We start from the raw sequence: 22,228 nt of genomic DNA, 5'->3' as shown, positions 1-22,228 counted from the left end.
ATGTACCGGTAATTATGAAATTATTGGTCTCAACAAGAAATCAAACTTCATCCAAAATTCTCTAAATAAATTATATCCACTCACAAAGACATAACTTGGTTAATATTTATTGATAATTTAATTTTTGCCATCCTTACTCACGATGGAGCCAAATTTAAAATTCCACAAAATTGAATCAATATTTCGGACTTGAATTTATCTTTTTTTTTAACACAGTTACAATATGAGTATTAATCTATTTTTTAATAAATAGATGTTCCGGTATAACTGTAAAGTGAGTACTAAATACATGTACTAGTAAATTAGAAAGAACAAAAGGCACTGTACATATACATATATAAACACCTGCTCTGTTTTTACATGTACTTCTGCTGCAATTGCAATGCACATACAAGGCTGCAATATAGTCTTTCGTACATTTATTATTTAATCAAACAACTATCGAAATATTTAAGACAAAAATAAAATCATACAAATGTGTGAACATTAAGATTTTACACATTCAAGTACATGTATTATACTTCTTTGCATCAATTTGAAAATATAAACAGAAAATACTGTATATTTCTTATTTTTCCCTCACTACTTAACTGCACCGTTTTGCATCAACTCACTAAAATATAAAATCCTAAGCATCAATTTCTTATTATAACTTCAGTTTGTTAAAAATTGTCTGCAAAATAAAAGCCAGATCTGCAAGGATCACAATAATTTTGTGCGAATATTAATTACCAGCGTTTATTAAAAAGGGGTCTACAATACACTATCAGGTCTGGAAAGACTGCAAAGTAATCAAGAAAATGATGTCCTTTTGCAAAGATTTAATTTAAAGAGATAGTTTAAAATAGATGAATTAACAGGGGATTTATATTTCTGGCAATCTTTTTTTTTTTACTCAAACTATGGTACATGAACCTTCAGATAATTTTGTAGAGATATTTCTATGGCACATGAACTTTTAATGGCTCTCCAAAATAGACAGGTATGTACCAAGTGCTTTCTTTGTAGATAATTTCAAAGTATAAACTTAAAGTTTAAAGTTTGGTCAAATTCTATTTCTCTGTTTTTATTATTTACAATGCTTAAGGAATGCATTTTTAATGATCAAATGAAATTTGGGTGCCAGTCGTTGAGCTTTTAGCAAGATACAGGGCTCACAATTCTTTGTCATGAAAACAAGGCTTGTGCCCTGTTTTTGTTTACATAGGTTCAATATACCAATAAAAAATTGTTTTCAAGCTGATTTGTATATCATCTTATTCATTTTAAGCATAAATGAACAGTTCCTAACGATTAACACATTTATTTTAGGTCTAAAACTGGAATTTTCACTTCAACATTCAAAATGTAAACAAATGCTTTGTTTACATAGCGAAGAATTGTAAGCTCTGTAACTCGCTTATAACTCAACAAATGACACTCAAATTTTGGTTGCCTATTAAAAATGCCTTACAGAAGCATTGTAAACATTAAAATCAAAAAAAAAAATTTGACCAAAATCGTGACCATGCCCCTTTAACGCTTTGTTCATCCTTTTTTTTTAATGACCACAACCTAATTCTAAGGTCAACAATCCAGAAATTTAATTGCATGCTCTTGAAGCTGATATATGCTGCTTAACTTTTCCATGATTGGTCCTATGAGTGAACTGTATAAATTTTCTAGCTGAAGATTTTGAGTGGGAACATAAAATGGTTTCACCTTTTCAAAAACATGTTGAATCAAATGTTCTGTCAACTTTTTTTAATCAACAATGGTGTCTAAGAGCTTCCAATGACTGACTATTCTCAGAAGAGAGCATATGTGTGGTACTATGAGGTATGATCATTTAATATGATCAAATCACATATAGGAATGGAAAAACCCCTTCAAATTTGCAACCAAACATCAATATCACAGCTTACATTTACTTCCACAAAACTTGAAACATATTTAGAGTTTGGCAGCAATAAGAAGTTGTACTCTCTTTATTTATCACAACAGAGCTCAAGATTTTAACAAATTAAAGTAAAAATAACATTTTAATATGTAGAACACAGGGTGAATTTTCTTTGATTGAATGCCAAATAGACCTAATATTCATAAAATCTGTCATAAAGTTCGTCCTCTTTGAGTATGGCATTTGCAATTTCCAATGGCAAACAAACGGACACCTGGGTCTGCTTCTCGTTGTTGGCAATACATGGAGCTTTTGCCAGATTTACCATTATGTGAGGTCCAAACTGATCGTCTTTTTCCTCAAACTCTCTCCGACTTAACTGTTGAATGAGTGAGGATATCTTGTTATACTGTTCCTCAAATCGATTTCTCTCTGCTTCCACTTTTCTGGAATATTCCTCCCTCATAAATTCATCGTCTCTCAAGGCTATACATTGGAGATGATCAATTTGTGCCATGTGGTCTATCTTTAGCTGCATGAGTTGGCATCGTTTTACAGTTGGGTCTATATAATGATAATGAACAGATCTCACTTCCATTTCTTGTTGACATCGTAGGTTTCTAATGCGATTTCGGTCAACAGAATCTTTCTCAACCATTTTCGATCTGAATATACATTTCATGTCCTGAAGACAATCAAAATGGTTCCGCTCTAATTCCATCATATCCATTTTCAGCTTTCTAATACAATCTGTGAGCGATCTTGTGTTTAATTCACTGTTGCTTCTGTAATTTATGTCACTGTTTTCCCCGTGCAAAGTTGAAAGATGAAAACCTTCCAGCCGACCTTTCACTCCATTGTTCTTTCTTCTAAAAGTTGTCGCATGAGTCAAGTTACTGTCAGGATTATGAATACCATTCGAGTTCCATCTTCTCATCACACTCCTAGTCAATTCATTTTCATCTTTCAAGAAGGACCTTTCTTTATTATAATCTATTTCAGCGCAATAGCCCTCTTTGGCCTGACTGCTTCTAGAATCACACTGATCCTGCAAAATCTTGTTATCTACAAGAGGGCTCACGCACACTGTAGGAATATTATTCTTTCTAGCAGTACTTGTCTGGCTTTTCTCTCTGTCGTCTGCTCTCAAAGTAATATCATTGTCCTCTTTGTCCGACTTCCCATCTAAATCAGATTCCGAGCTGTCAATCAAACTGATTACCACATATTCAACATCAGACCCTGTTTCATCCTTCTCAACACCCTTTTTTGAAAGTCCTTCAGCTGTCACCACCTTCTTCGCATTTGACACTTTTGACTTCTTTGAATCGTGTTCATCCTTTTCTACATCACTGTCCTTTCTCTTCTGACCAGTACACACAACATTTGCATTAATATCAGCATAAGTTGTTGCTGCACTGGATGTCTTTGATTCAGCAGGTCCTGTACTATGATTGTTCTCAGTATCTGATGTTGAATCTATCACAATGTAATCATTTTGAACTAGATGTAAGGATTTCTGATCAGGGTCCAAATCTTCCTTGTTTGATGCTTCAACTTTTGAGAAGTTTTTCACAGTTTTGTCAGTCACAACAGTATCTTCTCCAAACAACAAAGTTTCTTCATCAAAATTATCATCTGAGTCTAACTGACTGTATATAAACTCATCCAATCCAAGAATGTCTTCTGCAAGTTCCACTTCTTCATCATCATCTTCTTCAAGAAGAAGTGAAGCTACAGGCGTTGTAGTGGAAAGGCCTGCAAATCTTCCAGGTGTTCTTTCCTCCAGTTTAGAATCTTCTGTGGAAGCCTCTTCACCTGTCATCTGCTTATCTTTAGTAATGTAGGACTGAGACAAAATGCTGTCCATGTTGATTTTGCTCAGCTGTGTATGATTGAGGTTTTTCAAGGAATCCTCCATTTTTAACCTGGATGGTCCTTCAGAACTACATAAACTGTTTCGTGGAAGACCACAGAGCACTGTTACCTCTGATAACAAATCTTCATACTTCATCTTCCTCAATTCTTCCAGCTCAGCATCTTCTTGATCCCCATCTTCCTCCACTTTCTCTGTATCTCTAGCACATTCCTTTTCTATTGAAGCAGGAGCAGCCATAGGACAGAGCCTTTTTGGAACTATTGGAGTACTGTGAGCTCGCATTGTAAATGTCATATCAACTTTAGAAAGATGAGGTCCCAGTAAACTGGGCGTACATTTATCGTCAACAGCATCTTTAGTCGATGGGGTTTCCACTAGACTGGCTTCGTTCGCCTTTATCGGAGACAAATTTAAAGTCTGATCCAGTGTTTTGGATTGGGATTCATCTTCACACAGACTCAAAATGGAATTGTGCAACTCTTCCAAATCAGATTCAGACCCCATGCTACAAAGGTCAATACTTTATATTAAATCAAAGAATTAGATGTTTATTAAAGTATGAGTTAACATTGGCTCTTGCTTCTAATGAAGGGTCAGGGCTATGAAAAAATCACTGAAGTAGCCCAAGAGGTCTAATGTCTGAAAAGGTTAATGTCAAACCGTGATTTTAAACAAAGTTTGTATAAAGTCATGAATTTATACAATTTGGATTCCTCTTATTATAGGGATATTTCAAACCAAAATTGGTAACAACTGGCTTTGTAGTTTGTAAGAAGTTAAAATATAAAATTGTTATTGCATGATGCACAATTACACAATGACAAAGACCAGTACCAATAGGTCACCTACGTGACTCATATGACCTAAAAATCTACACTCTTATAGTACATAACAGTATATCTCGCACAATGTACTATCATTGCTATACAGTCATACTTGTGTTAGTCTCAAGCATACAAAATATTTCACTTCGATCTTTACAAAATTATGTCTTCCTATTCCAAACAAGAGGTCCAGGGGCCACATCATTCACCTGAGCAATATAGCCATAATTCTGATCAAATCAGCATTACAGTATCAAAATTAAAATATCTTGACAATTTAACCTCCCCCCCTCCTTTGTGGCCCCACTTTTTTCCAGGAAATAATGGTTTAATAAAACTTTGATCTTGAAGCTTTTGTGCCATGTTTGGTTGAAATTGGCCAATTTATTCTGGAGTAGAAGCTAAAAACGTATTAAAAAGGTTACAGATAGACAGAACAACCCAAGACAAAAATTATTAGGAAAACTCACTTAAACTTTCAGCGCAGGTGAGCTAAAAATGCATTTGTTGCAATTTGCAATTATCCAAAAAAAATTAAAATTCAACAAAGAGCCCTTTCATGCAATGCTAAAAAAAGATTTCATTGAAAATGTATTACCCTTTGTGTTTGGTTTATTTTTAGGCTTTTTTTTTTTGGGGGGGGGGGTATTATTATTTCATTTTTGTTTTAATTTGTATAATACAAATATAAAAGTGTTGTCAAGTTAAATTCATGGGGGGTGGATAATAATATGTACATATATATAAGTACCCCCCACTGCTAAGCAGATTGGTACATGGAACTAAAAGTCTGTCTAACAAACAGTAAGGGGAATTCACATCTGGTAAATTAACTACCAGGGTCAATAACAGTTTGCAATTTTAATAAGTAGTAATATAAACTACATTGGAATTAATTAATCAAAGGGACCCCTCCACAACTTCAAATCAAAATTTTCTTTTCTTTTTTTTGTGCATTTTGAATGATTGACCAAATTTTTAATGTTAGAAGTCAAGTTACAAGCTAAATACAGAGGTAAAAATTGTATGTAAACAAAGCTTGACTCGTATATTTGTTTACAAATAATGTTAAGTAAGATTACTATTTCTTTTTACTTATGGGAAAAAATATAACATCATAATAAAATAATGATTTGATGTGTTCATAAATACTACAATACAATGTAACATGTAGATAATTTACAACAAATCAAGAATCATTTGATTGAACTTATACCAATACAACATATATGTTAACAATAAAAAGACCAATGTTTTGTTTACAAAACAAAGAATTCTAAACTTTGTATCTTGCTTGTAACTCAATATTTGACTTTAAAATTTTGATAAAGCATTAAAAATACCCATACTAACCAATCTGGACATTAAAAATTGAAAAATAAAACTTGAAAATTTTAAGCTCAGATCGTGTCAAGATACCTTTCAATAACAGTTAACTCTTTTGGTGAATTTTAAATTCAATACAATAAATAATGTTAAAAAATTTTCAAGCATTATCATTTGCTCCTGTTTTTATCAATCATTGAATGCTCTAAATCCTATATACATGTAATACTTAGTTTATATCATTGTGATTAAATTAAAATTCATTAATTGATGAATACATTGGCTCCCTGTGTACTAATTAAGCTGAGTTTCAGCTGACATCTTGATATTTGGAGTCATATGCCATCACCTGTCCAACTATCATGCCAAGCCAAATATCAGTCAAGATTTACTGTGTGCAGGCAGATATTTTAGAAAATTTGAAAGAAAAAAATACCATAAAAATTAAGCCCACGGACAATAACTTTGTAAAAATGAAAATTATTCACTGGCCGAAGATTAATTGTTATTGAAAACTCAAAAAGAAATAAAATATGAAAACCTACAGAAAAATCGAATGACACATTGAACTGTTGAAAGCCAATCAGTTATCATCTGAAAATTACTCAAACATACCCTGATTTGTAACTTATAAATGCCTTTTTAAATTTGCATAAACAGTTATAATTTTAACTCTGTATATTGCTATAAGTGATGAAATTATTAGATATCATACACTAATGTATAAACACACACTGATCTGTAAGAGGTGGGGGTATTCAAACTTTCCAATATCCTAGGGCCTGCATGCCCCACCTGCATGCATATTGTTCAAGATGTTAATAAATGGTCTTTCCCCTAACATTTGCTCATGAATGATCAACTGTTTTCTCAAATTGTAAACACTGACGCTTTTCTAAAACATTTAAAAATAAGTTAAATTGTACAAAATCTTTGCAAAATAATTTCAGTCGGTATCATTGTTATTTTTGATACACCTGTCCATCAACTTCATGCTGCATGCATGCTGACGGTTATGGTAAATTAGGTAACGTAACGGTCGTTTTGGAACTGGAAATGAAGTTTGCTACGTGTTGAGAAATTCGACAACTGATTACTTTTTACCATGTTTCGGACTTACCTTTCCCTTTTCTCTCCCTCTTTCCCTTGACTTACTTCGGAATTTGGACGTCTGACACTTGATATCGTTTGCAACCTCTGTCAACACTTCCAAAATATGGCGCGCTACTTTCGGAAGCGGTGTTGCGTGAATTCGGCCTCCTGCTGCTGGACCAAAGGATCGAGGGGGGGGGGGGGGGGGGTCGAGTAATGCTGTTTGGTAACGCTGTTTCTGAATTGCGGGCCCCATGTTATGCAGGAAACATTATCCAGTTATCCAGAAATAATTTTTTGTCATCTTCAGACCGTCTGACTGCAGGCATACCACAGGAATTGGTATTAGGTCCACTTCCGTTTGAGGTGTTTTTTTTTTGGGGGGGGGGGGTTGTTTAGTTGGTTTTTTGTGTGGGGGGGGTACATAATACAATTGATGTTGATGTATCAATTATGATAAATTGCTCAAGCTCAACATTCTTTATACAATGTTTACTACAGACATTGAATACAATTGAATGTTTGGGAATCGTGATTAAGCTGGACTGATTGAATTTGATATTATTTTTGCATGGCATATACTAGTATTTATATAGAAAAAAAGGGGAAAAAACGGCGTTTAAAAAATTGGCGGTATATTTTTAATCTATTTAATAAAATGTATATTTATACATACTGTATCCCCATAAATGTTACTTCAATATAAAATTTGGTGTTATTGCTGCTTTAAAGTAGAACTTATGTGCCAAGCGAAACAATCATATTTTAGCGCAACTTTACGTTGCAGAAATCAGAGGCGGATCCAGCAATTTGGAAAAGGGGGGGTTCCAATTGATGATAATCAATACTTGCAAAATTCATTAATTTTCAACAAACAACGCCTTTTAAACGTTTTCCGTGCGTAAATTTAATTAACAGTTATCTCGTCAATATCTACATGTATTTCATACCTATTTTAATATCAAAGTGCACTGCAAAGCGTTTTGGGTTAGGTAAGGAAGATTTGCACAATTTCTAGCCTTAGAAAAAAAAACAAGTCTCCAGCAATGAGAACGTGCGTCTATGGTTTAAAATAGAAAGAAACACTAAACAAAGTACTGAAGAACTGGCGGGAGTTGATTTTGTCGATGTTTATTTATTTTAAAATCAATGATGTTATTTTGCATGACAAGTACATGTATACGTAGTTTCTAATTTGAATTACGTATATTTTTATAATATGAATTTTTGAACTTTTTCGACTAGAATGTCGAGAAACCTCCATATGAATCATGTTAAATAATATTTAAAGATAAAATTAATTCAATCAAACTATATGTATCAGTGGTAGAAATATTTCTCGAAAATTGTATGGATCCAAGCAATTTTGAACTCTAGTCTCGTTCAACCAAACGCTCGGCTGACACCGTAAATCTCCGACAAGGGTTTACGGAGACAGCCGAGCGTCGAGTTGAACGAGACTGTATTGAACTCTGGCGTAGGAATATATACGACTACAAAAATATTTAAATTGTTCGTACCATTTAAAATCTGACTATTTTTAAGGTATTTCTAAATAATAAGTTTCCTTGAAAAACAATGCTTTAGCATACATTACATCGAATTCATCAATTATTTTTAAGAACTAAGTCTTGTCAGGAGCAATGATTTGTGCTGAGGTCCAAACACTGTTTCACTTTCGGTTTGTCCGCGTGACTGCATAGGAGAGTTGATTAAAAATCAACTCCCAAAAATGATTCAGACATATTACGACAAGCTATTATAAATATGAATTTTTTGGTAATATTTTTTATGTCTTTGATGTTTAAATTCTGAACTATTTATCGATTTTGATTTCTATCGATTGCCTTCTTAAATAAAGGTCTAAATGATAGGATATGACAAAAAAGGGGGATACTTTATCTGCTGAATAGATTTTACATGTGTAATACAATGGTACAAGCAATAGTCGTCCCAGGGAACTTGATGTGACCTCTGTAATGGGTGCGCAACATCACCCGGCACTAGTACAGATGCTATCATATTCAAGGAAGTTGTGAAAAGTTGTGCATTTACATAATGGTTTACATATAAACCCCTTACACGGTATTTTTGTAACGTAATTTCCGATTCTTGGAAACAAAAAAAGGGCTTCGTATGTGATTCAGGTATGAAGGTAGCTAGCATTCCAGAAAAACAGCAAAATCCGCGTAAGAAATTCTTTAAATGAGCAATTTTAAAAGCATTTATTTGAGATAATTAGAGTATTTATAGTATAAATGGGAAAAATTGCCTTTAAATAGGCAATACAAGTTTTCCAGAAAAATAGCATAACCCGCATAAGAAATTCTTTAAATGAACCATTTTAAAAGCATTTATTTGAGATAATTAAAGTATTTATAGTATAAATGGGAAACATTGCCTTTAAATAGGCATTACAAGTTTTTCAAAAAAATTCATATGTCCCAGAGAAAGGGGGGGGTTCCGACCCCCGGAACCCCCCCTCTGGATCCGCCAATGATTTGAAATGACTACAATACTTGGTATTTTTTTTTTCAGTGCATTGTTTCCAAACGGACATCACATTATCATATCCGTAAGAAAAGCATGAGTATCAAACTGTACATTAGGATGATTGAAAATGTCATTTGTACCAAATGCTATTAAACAACTAGAGCAGAGCTCGTGGCAAAGCCACGAGTAGGTCTTCCGTTGTTGCTGCGAGTTGAAAATGTATGTGATATGGTGTCAATAATTTATAATGACTAAACTTTCAGTTCTGCTTTTGTTATAAAAATGTGTTGTGATTGAAAGCCTGTATATAAAACGTGTTTTGAAAAAGAAAGAAAGAAAATGTTATAGGAAAACTATCTGTCGAACACAGTTTATGTAATCGTTTCAAACATTCTTTAAAAAATGAGATGTTTAATGGCGAGTTAAATTTTCAGAGGGTAGCAAGCATTGTTACATGTACTCATGATTCATGTGAGGAATTGTGTTTTTTGGGAGTTGATTTTAATCAACTCTCCTATGCAGTTACTCTAGCATACCGAAACTGAAACTGTGTTTGCACCTAAGCACAAATCATCGCCGCTGACAAGACTTAGTTCTTGAAAATAATTAAGTATTTTTTAAAAGGAAACTTTTTTATAAATACCTTGGAAATAGTCAGATTTTAAATGGTACGAACAATTTGAAGTTTTTTTAGTCGTGTGTATTCCTACGCCAGAGTTCAATAAATAGTCTCGTTCAACCATCGGCTGTCTCCTTACATCTCCGGCAAGTAGAGAGTCAGTCTATATTTAGAGGTCGCATCATCAAGCTATCACGTGACCTGGTATCTCTTACTTGTCAGAGATTAACGGAGACAGCCAAGCATCTGGTTGAACGAGACTAGAGTTCATTATTGGTTGGATCCATACAATTTTTGAAATATTTGGAATACCAAAACATAGTTTGATGAAATCAATTCTATTTTAAAATATTACACAACATGATTCAATAGAGGTTTTCTCGAAATTCTAGACGGAAAAGTCAGAGAATTCATATCATAAAAATGTGCATAATTCAAATGCAGATTATAAACTACTTGCCAAGCAAACTAGCATATCGTTGATTTTAAAATAAATAATATTCGATAAAATCAACTCTCGTCAGTACATCAGTACTTTGATTTAAAAACCGAACCCGCCTACAAAACACGTAACCTTTTCTTTAAGATAACTTCTTTATTTAAAAATATTTCTAAATTTTTAAAAACTATGTGCAAATTTAGAATTGTTGTGTGATGACAAAATTTACAGACCCTGCAACGTACTACTACACCAAAAAACGTGCGACTTACAAGCGAGAAACGTTTCGTGTAAACCGTTTAGCGTTTCGTGTGATTGTGAAGCGTTTCGTGTAAACCGTTTAGCGTTTCGGGCAAAGCGAGTAAATCGTTTCGGGAAAAGCGTGCGAGAACCGCGTGAAACATTCATCAGATTTCATTCGGAACTCACTGACACTTCAATTCACTTTCAATTGATGAAAGGGAATATATCCAAGATATCTTCATTGAACAATTTTTACTCATAAAATTTCACAGGAACGAAAACAATTTTCTTACGGAGATTTATAATGGGAAATGTTTACATCTTTTCTCCATTCGGAGGTACTCGGGATACCTCGCGCAATTTTTAAACGTTATCATCCGGGCTTATTAATGGCTGATGCAATGCAAAATCCCCGTAGACTTTCAATATTGGGATGTGTATTAAAACCTGAAGCGGTAGAGGGGGCGTTTCAAAACATATAATCTGGTCATTTTTCATATAAGTGGATGAACGTAGTTTGAGCACAAAGGTATTTACTATTATTGAAATATCAAGCAAAAAGTGGTGGAAGAAAAAACTCGGGACATAGTATACCTTATAAATTTATGAAACTTTGAAGTGTTTTGAAATTCTTTAACCAGGGAACAACGATGTCTATATATAGATTAGTAATAGGATAAGGTAATTTCAAACATCGAAGACTGTACGAATATTTAATAAACTGTTTTTATTACAAGTGTTACCGTTAATAACTAAATCAAAGTTTGCCGAATCTTCCTGGAATTAAACATAGGTTGTAAATTTACTTTGTATAAAAACTTTCTTCATGGTTACTCAGTGTGAAACATTCTTTACCTTAGACGTTTTACTTTTCCACTAAGCATCCGCCTTCGTTGCCTTTCCTTTACACTACATCTAAATTCATCATGTTCATAAGTGATTATTCGTTCGCATTTTAAAATATTTAATGTCCGTATTCTCGGATTCCATGCTAGGAAATTTAGTTGAATATAAGCTACGTCATTCTTATTCATGTGCATGTTGTCGACGGCGCGCGGCCAAAGAAATTTTCACAATCGTTCTTTAAAAAGCTTTAAAGTTATACAATATAGGATATACAAGTAATTTTTATATACAGACCTTAATTAATTTGTTTGCAAGTTTATAACTAACGATTATTCCTTTATCGGCACCACTTATAATTTACTCAACTCTCTCTCTCTTCTCTCTTCTCTCTCTCTCTCGCTCTCTCTTTTCTTTCTCTCTTTCAAGTCACGAGCGGCAATGTCTTAACTCCGCCCAGCTACGATCTGATTGGACAAAGGTCAGTGAAAACATTAGGTAGAAACTTTTCTGGAGTAAACCCCTATTAAACGCTTCAATGTACTTCGCTGTAACTTAAACGATCATGTTTTGATAAGCATATATATTTTTTTATTTACTTACATCGATAACTCTTACTGAGACCATTCGACTTTGTACAAGCAGCACACATAACCTCGGACATAGGGTGTCTCCTGCACCTGGCTGAACCGTTCAATCAACCTCTGTGTATTTGTTTTCATTGGATGGTCAAGCGTCTCTTTTTTGTCAATAGCCAATGGAAAATTAATGACTTCAAGGTAATCGGAATCAGTATTTGATGAAGCATACAATTCAAATGACAAAATTTGTATTAATTATCTGAAAATTATTTAAACCACTGTTAATGGAAAACAAAGAGTCTTAGAAGTAATTAACACACAGGGATTTGCCTATACAATATACACAGTCATGCAATTACTAGTAATTATTATGAGAATCTTTACGCATGGTACTTAATTCGAACAGATTATAATAATCTATACACTGTACGCCGTTACACATGTACGAGGCGCCGGTAATATATACGAATATTGAGTCAAAAATTTAAATCATTTTTATTTCTTGTTCTTTTCAATACAATGTGAAATTACTTTCAGAAAAAAATTCCGAAATACTAATTACAACTTTCTTTTTTGTGTAATCATTTGAATTTTTTCTGGGTTCATGTATATATATGTACAGAACATATTTATTTACGCGCGAATGATACGACATAGGAAAAAAATAATCGGTTGTTCGTAGAACATTTTTATCTTACGAATGTGACTAATTTAATTTTAAATATTTTTCAACATTATCAGTGTAAATAATATCAGGTGTATTTACTGTTTGTGTTTTTACATCGTAATCTCTGAAACCAATAAAAATACTAATGTTAGCAGAAAAATCAAATCCCGCCGAATACTGAAAAACCGATTTCAGTTAGCAATCATACGGATTTTATTTTTGGTATTCACTATTGAGTTACGGTACCTTTTTTTCTGGATGATTTTATTATTTATTATTTTATGTAAAAGCACCATTCCAACAGTTACTCAATTATATAACAATTGATGACCTGGGACTATATATGTTCCGAGCTGTGTGCGCTGAGGCGACACAAGATTCTCGGTCGCATGTGGCGATTGAATTTATACAGACTGACCGAATAAACAAACGGGTGGGAAAGTGAAACAAAATGTTACACATGAGAAGAAGCCACCAAAAAATGATTTTCGATAGATCTTGATATCGTTTTGACAATTAAAAAAGTCCAGCGCGAGCTCCTGTCAGCGGGGCGGGAGGGGGCAGCAATGAGTTCGCTTCTACAAAGAAACGAACGACCATGTAGAAAAACTACAGAAGTGATTAATATGTGACCGATAGAATCTAATCTAAAGTTGTTTAAAATTCATGTGAATTATTTTTTTTTTAAATCATCGAATGCCTCAATTCAATTTTTTATCGTGCTAGCACCTACTGCAAACATGTTACATGGAACTTTGATTATAATTTGATTTTTAAACTACCTTGTATGCTATCTATAAATCAATGCTTAATCAACTGTACAAGTTTAATGAATTTATCTTTTCATCTTAAACGAATATAATAGTTGAAAACATAATAAAATATAGTTGTGTCCGTGCAAAATATGAAACATGAACGCGCGATAAGGTACATGTAGAAGAACACGAACCGACCCCGGATTACTTGTCCACTCGCGCCGGTTCTCCTCAGCCATGTGCGAGGGATGATCATCATTTAAAGGTTTACTATTTGTGTGTGTGTGTGGCGGGGGGGGGGGGGTGATTTAAAACATTATTTGTGCAGTTTCTAAAATATTTTACATAAACAAACTAACCATTAATTTATGTCTTACGTGTACGATGTTTACGATTTGGAGCAATATCGCTCATTAATATTCATTTACACTCAAATGTTCAATTGAATAAATACAAGATGGACAAACTTTTATAGGAATAAATTAAAACAGTTCCTGTTTTTACGGCTATATTAAATCAAACACGTTCATATGCATGTAAGTGTGCGTCGCGGTGTGAGAATCTTGTGTATTAAATACCCGCTTAATTACCGCTAGGTAGTGCAGCCGTGGCTGATCTCATCGGCCGTTGGCGAAGGATATATTACGTAAAGGTACATGTTCAACGCACAGACAAGCACAGTTCAGAACCCAGGAAGATTTGAAAAGTTTGCAGTATAATGACCATACTCTATCAAATAGAAGTTATTTATTTTAAACTTAAAACCCACAATTGATCTGTGTCTATTATTGCTTTAGATTGAGAATGACATTGCTTTTATTAATTAACTGAACGATTTCTTAATTGACACCCAATCGTTTAATCCATAAAAAAATTATGTGTTATCAAAACGAAACCAATTATCGAGTTCGCGGCTAAATAAACTCATACATGCATATGAGAGACACAGCTCTCGTGTATTAGATAACCGCTGACCGCTACAGCCGCGAGCATGGTGACCGATTTTCTCGGCCGCGGGCGAGGGAGAGCTTACGTAATGGTACACACACACACACAGCTCTGATTCAAGGTAGATTTTAAATGCATGGAGTTGATAAATAAAATGTAATGCAAACAGTTTTTTTTATTCCATATTTTGTGGTTAAATAAAAAAGAAAAAGAATGTTTTGTTTTCCAATTGCCGTTTTTAATGATTGTGCACTATAAGAACTTAACAACAATGACTTAAACTCCTAAAAAAAAGCATGTACTCCAACAAAAAAAAAATTCCTATAAATTAATGCCTCCTGTATAAACCAGCATACTTTCTACGGCAACTTTATGCCAGTTGTACGCACAAAGACTTTCGTTAACTTGTCAAATGAAAACAGGTACATGTCAACATGTAAAGCTTTTTACACTCATACTACACAAATCACTTACAAAATAATATTGTTACGACCTTAATGAGATCCCAACAAACAACTTTTCTAGCGACATCTATATCAAAATCCTAACCGTTTTTTAGTTATTTAGCAAAAACTTTTAGGGGCTATTGGCCCTTAATTTAAGGGGCCAGCCCTTTTTTATTGGTGGCAAATGAAAGCCCTTGATATTCTGCACAACTTTTATTCTACATGTTTTAACAAAATATTTTTCGTTAAAAAGATATAAAGGAAAATATGTCTAAATTTTTGCACTTTTTGGAATCCTGTTTTTTGACCCCCTACCTTTTCCTAAATAAGGAACGTAATCCAAAAACAAAAACCGATGTATACAACTTCAATGTCTTTGTTATTCAAATTCGTTGGATTCCCATTCCCTGCTATCATAGTCTCGGAGCCTTTGTCTGGAAACCAAAGGCCCTAAAATTTTTTAAAAGGGGAATAACTCGTTAACGGAAAGGGAATTCTAACTTTTATGAATTGATGAAGATAGTGTTTTGTAAAGTCCATTAGCCCTGAAAATTTGAGCAAAAACCGTTCAGAAATGAGCACGATATGAAGCCTCAAAGTTCGCGTCTAGGAAGAAAAAAAAAAAAAAGAAAAATAAGAATAATCTTAACCCGCACAATAATAGAAAGGTCTTCCGTTGGAAACGGAAGACCTTAATTAGGCTAAATGTAGAAAGCAGAGAAACCATAGTGGTCAGAAATACGGAATGTACTGTCATCAATTATGCAAAGGAAAGACAAATACCTACAACAAATTTTAAATTGTGAGGGTAAAAATTTATAAATATCCGATTTTGGTAAAATCATTGAACTAGGGAAGAAAAAAGGACCAATTTTGAATTATTTTTTTTTTTTTCAGTGGACGATAGACTACCAATTTTTCACTTTAACTATTAATTTAGTATTAATTTCTCGTGTCTTGGAATAGACTCGCGACCATACCCGAGAACTTATACAATGCACACCAAACAGTTATGTACATGCAGAGTAGCAATATGTACGACAATTGGTATACTATGATTTAAGTGTAAATTAAGAAAAACAATAAAATACAAATAAAAAAGAATAATAGAAGTCTTTTCCTACAAAATCTATCTATGAAACCATCAATGTACAACTATTTTGATTTCTGAAATCATTATATGGTTTGTTCCCGTTTTGCGCACATTTGTAAATTAGGTATCGAAAAAATGTGTGCGAAACGGGAATTTGACCAGGTGAGATAATTGCTATAGTCTATATTACAATTCCTGCAAGGGCAATTGACAATAAAATAAATAAAATATATCTACTCAATTCAATTCAATTCAATTTATTTCACTCAAACCGTCAACATGACGGTACATGAGGTACATATATATATAAATATTTACAAGTGTAGGTTTAGAGTCAGAGGTACACGTACAGTACAAATTAGAGAAAAAAAAATATGAGAAAAAAGTACAAATGTTCAAGGAGGACAGACTGATTCAAAAATTTCATTTATAAATAAACAAAGTTTTTTAAGTTTTTTAAGTTTTAAAGTAGACAATAATTCACAAAATTTAAAAGTGTTTGGTCTTTCACAAAATCTGGGTTCCAAGTATTTTTGTCTAATACATGAAAGAGCATTACATTCTAATATAAAGTGCATTTCATCAGCTATTTGATTGTTATTGATTGTTATTACATAATGTGCAACATCTTTAGAGGAATTTAACAAGTATTTTTCGAAGTTTTGATGGTAGAATACTCAAATATTTTTCATATCCAAAAGTAAATTTGAAAATTTTATATATATGACCTTTTGAAGAATTTGCAATATCAGCCGACCATTTCTGCACAAACTGGTCTTTAAGCCTTTGCTTGACAGCATTTGTAATCCAATTAACATTTACAGTACATTGTTCATTCCAAATGTTTGAAAAACCACACTTATCAAAAATAGAATGTATACAATCAATCCATGGGTTTTTAGAAAAGTCATTATTACATTGACTCAATAAGTATTTGTAAAGTATATGAACAATTTTATTTTCTGGCCCGGTGAACAATTTTGCCCAGTATGAAACCATTCTAGTATATATATTAACAGATAACGGAAACCTTCCGGTTTCTCCATAAACCATGTATGATGGGGTACAGCTTTTTAAATTCAGTATATGTTTCAAAAATTTCAAATGAATACGTTCTATGATTTCTATGTTTTCAAAGCCCCATACTTCACATCCGTATAATAATACCGGCGTTACTACTTTATTTACTCGCAATTGATATCTCCATTTAATTTATGTTACAATATTACTTGCATAAAATCACATAATAATTGACATCCATATTCATGAATTTGATTTTAAACATCAATTTGGTCATGAACAATCTTATTATTTTATTTAAACATGAATATTGCAAAAATGTTGAATATGTAGCGCCTTTGTTTAAATTACTGCCTATAGTAAGTACATGTTAAAAGTTTGAAGAGAAAATATCATATGTTAATATTTAATTATTGCTTTTGCTGACATAAATGGAGGAAATGTGTCTAGTGAAAACGCTGCTAAATATTTTTCATTTATGTTGTGGCTTGAATAATCGAAGAAAATAGACAAACTGTATGATGATAAATCGGCAATTTCATATGCTTCAAAAACTGTAAAAATCAAATCATCTAATCATTATTTTTTTTTATCAGTGCGCGGAAATTGAAGACTTTTTAATTATATCATTATCTTTATTTTATCAAACGAAAAAAATGGTGATAGTAATTAGTTATAAAGCACAACAAGATATCTGTATTCTTCTTGTTCTATCGTTAAGGCGCTGATAAAACACAGGTAAAAATCCAGGTAAAATCTTCGACCGAAAGCAGACTATAATTGCTATTACAACACATATCACACCTATACCCAATTATCAAATGTGTGCAAAACGGAAATCCATTATATTTTACAGCCATTAAATTGAAACATTGATTAATTGTGATTAATAAGCATTCAATGATTTGATCGCAAGTCGTACTTGTTCTTTTGTAAAACGCAGTCCTGGAAATAAGCGGATTCAAAAAAAAAAAAATCCGGGGGAGGGGTTTGTGAAGGATATCATGTTAACCGGTGTGTGGACTCAAAGCCTATTTTCGGCAATTTTACTGTAAATTAAGATATTTGATGAATTTTCCCGGGGGGGGGGGGGGGGCTTCAACCTACTCTAGATCCGCACTCGGAGTTGACTGTCGTGTCAACTTCATCTGAAAGTGGTAATAAAAATACCAAAATAGACATAATGAAATTTACTTAAAGAATTGAAAGAATTTATAGAATGTTTGACAATTGTTGAATTGTGTGGAAGATGTGAGATAAAATTGTCCCTTCAGAAGCGTAGCATCAGTTGGGTTTTTTTTTGGGGGGGGGGGGGGGGGTCGGGGGCGTCCCATTCTTTTTCGTTTTTCTTCGCAGCAAAGATTTTCCTTTTTACACATAAAAAAGTGAATTATCAAAGAGTTGCACCCCCTCCCCTGCGAAGAGTTGAAGCATGACCCCTCCCCCAACATTCAAAACAACGATATATATCTATACGTGCCTGCCCTTGTATAACAGTTATTATACACGTACTAATTTAACGTGTCATATATTCCCGATCTGCTATAATTTTTCCTTTTTTTTTAAATATATTCTGCTATAAAATTTGACATTCTTCTCCATTACTACTCTATTTTTGTATGCCATCGATAGGATATATACTATTTTCGTAGAAAATATAAGCATTTCAGTCCAGTGTGACTGCTTAAAGGACAGAAATACCTAGTATATAACCAGTTATCAAGAGGTTTTCTTAATAATCGAGTTATTTAACCACTTTACAACTTTGGTATGGTTCAATCATATATCAATACAGTTATGGTTGATTATAATACATTTCATTATCCTCCGTCGTAAATTTTTCGTGGATATTTGGGAAATGGAGTCTGCGCAAATTTTGAACTTGCAATATCTATGCCGAAATATAAAAAAAAAATGACAAATTGTTTTCAGACTCTTTCTTGATTTTTGGGAGTTGATTTTAATCAACTCTCCTATGCAGTCACGCAGACAAGCCGAAAGTGAAACGGTGTTTGGACCTCAGCACAAATCATTGCTGCTGACAAGACTTAGTTCTTGAAAATGATTGATGAATTCGATGTAATGTATGCTAAAGCATTGTTTTTCAAGGAATCGTATTCATAAATACCTTGAAAATAGTCAGATTTTAAATGGTTCGAACAATTTGAATATTTTTTGTAGTCGTATGTATTCCTACGCCAGAGTTCAATATAGTCGCGTTCAACTCGACGCTCGGCTGTCTCCGTAAATGCTTGTCGGAGATTTACGGTGTCAGCCGAGCGTTTGGTTGAACGAGACTAGTGTTCAACATTGCTTGGATCCATACAATTTTCGAGAAATATTTTGTATTACTGATACATAGTTTGATTGATCTAATTTTACTCTAAATATTATATTTACCATGATTCATATGGGGGTTTCTCGACATTCTTGTCGAAAAAGTCCAAAAATTCATATTAATATAAAAATGTGCGTAATTCAAATACAAATTAGAAACTACATGTACTTGTCATGCAAAATAACATATCATTGAATTTAAGATAAACAAACATCGACAAAATCAACTCCCGTCAGTTCTTCAGTTCTTTGATTTGTGTATGTTTTCATGTAATAAAACAAATGTTGAATGTGTTAGCACAATGACATAGATTCCGATTTTATTGATTCACATAGTAAAACAGCAACATTTAATCTGATGTTATTGATCCACAAATTAGTACAGCAACATTGATTCCGATTTTATTGATTCACATATCATATTAGTACAATGATGTTGATTTCAACTTTATTGATTCACACATTAGGCCTTTAGTACTATCAATTTTATTTAAAAAGTATTTAATTTAAATATATAGATACATTGAAATGGATTGAACAGCAGGCATAATGCCTATTTATATGTTCTCTCCTATACTATTAATGTGCATATTAGTCCAGTGGTGTTGATTACGATTTTACTGATTCAATATTAGTACAATGATGTTGATTTAAACTTTATTGATTAACACATTATGCCTAGTGTCCTTTCCGATATATGAAATGAAAGTAGTCATGTTGTATATTTTATTTGATAAAATGAAATATATCGGAAAGGACCCTAGTACTGTTATTAATGTACATATTAGTACAGTGATGTTGATTCCGATTTTATTGATTCACATATTAGTACAGATAGTTTACATTGGTTTAAGTCTTTTTCATAAATTCCTTATTTTACGCGGATATTTAAATCCGCGATTCTGCTCTCTTGTATCAAATCGCAAGAATTTAAAATCGCGAGCAGCAATATTTTGTAATAATTCAATGGAGTTCATAACTGTCTGAAAAATAAAAGCGAAACTTTCAAAATCCACAAGGGCTGCTTTTTATGCGATTTTGCGCAGATATTAATTTTTCGTAATGATTCCATTTTCACTTTAGTACAATCATTTTTACTTCGCTTGATTTGATTTTAATATTAGTACAGAAATGTTGATTTAATTTTACTGATTCATATATCAATACAGACACTTTGATTTAATGTTATCAATACATATATTTTTATTAGTACATTCACCCTGCTGAAGATTTTACTGTCATGTTGATTCCGGTTAGGCTGAATCACATAATAACAAGTCCATAGCTGTCAAATTAATTGATTTTTACAATAGTCAAGTAATCATGTTGATTATATTTCATTGACTCAAATATGTGTATAGGTATAGTTACGTTGATTCTGATATTCCAATAGTTTAAAACATCAATAACGAAATCCAATAGCCTTTGCTATTTAAAACTAAGATACTTAGTAGAGTACAGTAACTGGATGCTCGTGGCCATTTTTAGACTTTATAAATCTCCTTTATAAAAAAAGCACTGCATATAGATGTAGGGAAATACTCAAAATTTACAGAATTTTTATACTGGTAATACTCTATAGATTAACAAATGATATAAAAAATGATATAAAAAATCCACTAGGTAGTTCTGATGGTTATTTTGTTGACCATCCAGTCTCCTTAACGTTTACACCCAAGTATATGTAGTACCTTATATATACAAGTTTGATCAGTACCCCATCCACTAACAAGAGGCCCATGAACCACATCGCTCATCTGAACAGTTCCTAGTATAATCTTATACAAGTTTTTTAAAACATCTTACCGATATATTTCTATTTTAAACTTTAAACACCTCTTGGGACCCCTGTATTAGTCAAGAGATTACAATTTAAGCATGAAGAATCTACATGATCTTAGGCTGCTTGCATTGTAATTTCACAAATTGTAGCATAGTAGTTCTTGAGAAGGAGTTTATTTAAAAGTTCCCCAATATATTTCTCTGTTAAAATTTGAACCCCTCATGGGACCCCAGTATTGGTTCGAGGGTCACATTTGTAACAATTTAGATTCTACATTATTTGAGGATGCTTGCAAAGCAATTTCACAAATTGGAGCATTGAAGTTCTTGAGAAGATTTTTTAACATTTTCCCTCATTATTTCTATGTTAAACTTTGAACCCCTCTTGGGGCCCCAGTATTGGTCCGGGGGTCTCAAATTTACCCATATATAATCTACATTATTTGAGAATGCTTGCATAGTAATCTCACAAATTGTAGCATCGTGGTTATTAAAAAAAGAATTTTAAATATTTTCCCTATATATTTCTATGTGAAATTTTGAACCCTTCTTGGGGCCCCAGTATTGGTTCAGGGATCACAATTTTAACAATCTATAATCTTCACTTTTTTAAAGACATGCACCCTATTTTCACTGTTTTGCAATTATCTCCCTTTTGAAAAGGAATTTGTCCTTTATTTTAATAATTTAGAATCCCCTTACCATAAGAATGCTTTGTACTAAGTTTGGTTAAATTTGGCCCAGTGGTTCTCGAGAAGAAGTAAAAAAAGTGAAAAGTTTACAGACAGACGGACGACCAGACAGATGGATGGACCACAGACAACAGGTGATCAGAAAAGCTCACTTGAACCTTCAGTTCGGGTGAGCTAAAAAACTGCTTTGGTCTGCACACGTGAGTAAATAAACAGACCTTCCAATGCCCCTCTTCTAGATCTGCGCATGAACACAACCAATTACAAACA

General features: G+C 33.0%; 1 protein-coding gene across 1 annotated transcript; it reads right to left on the bottom strand.

Annotated features, from left to right (window-relative positions):
- Window positions 1-624: 624 nt before the first annotated feature.
- Window positions 625-7,160, bottom strand: LOC105330771 (uncharacterized). The gene is made up of 2 exons (XM_011432672.4): window positions 7,029-7,160; window positions 625-4,263 (listed from the first exon to the last, which is right to left on the bottom strand). Exon 2 carries the CDS (start codon window positions 4,260-4,262, stop codon window positions 2,073-2,075), a length of 2,190 nt encoding a protein of 729 aa, XP_011430974.3. The 5' UTR covers window position 4,263; window positions 7,029-7,160; the 3' UTR covers window positions 625-2,072.
- Window positions 7,161-22,228: the final 15,068 nt, after the last annotated feature.

The sequence above is a fragment of the Magallana gigas genome, chromosome 9 (genome assembly GCF_963853765.1).
Source record: "Magallana gigas chromosome 9, xbMagGiga1.1, whole genome shotgun sequence".
Lineage (NCBI taxonomy): Eukaryota > Metazoa > Mollusca > Bivalvia > Ostreida > Ostreidae > Magallana > Magallana gigas.
The sequence above is the reverse complement of the archived record's forward strand: the minus strand, read 5'-3'. Positions and strand labels throughout refer to the sequence as shown.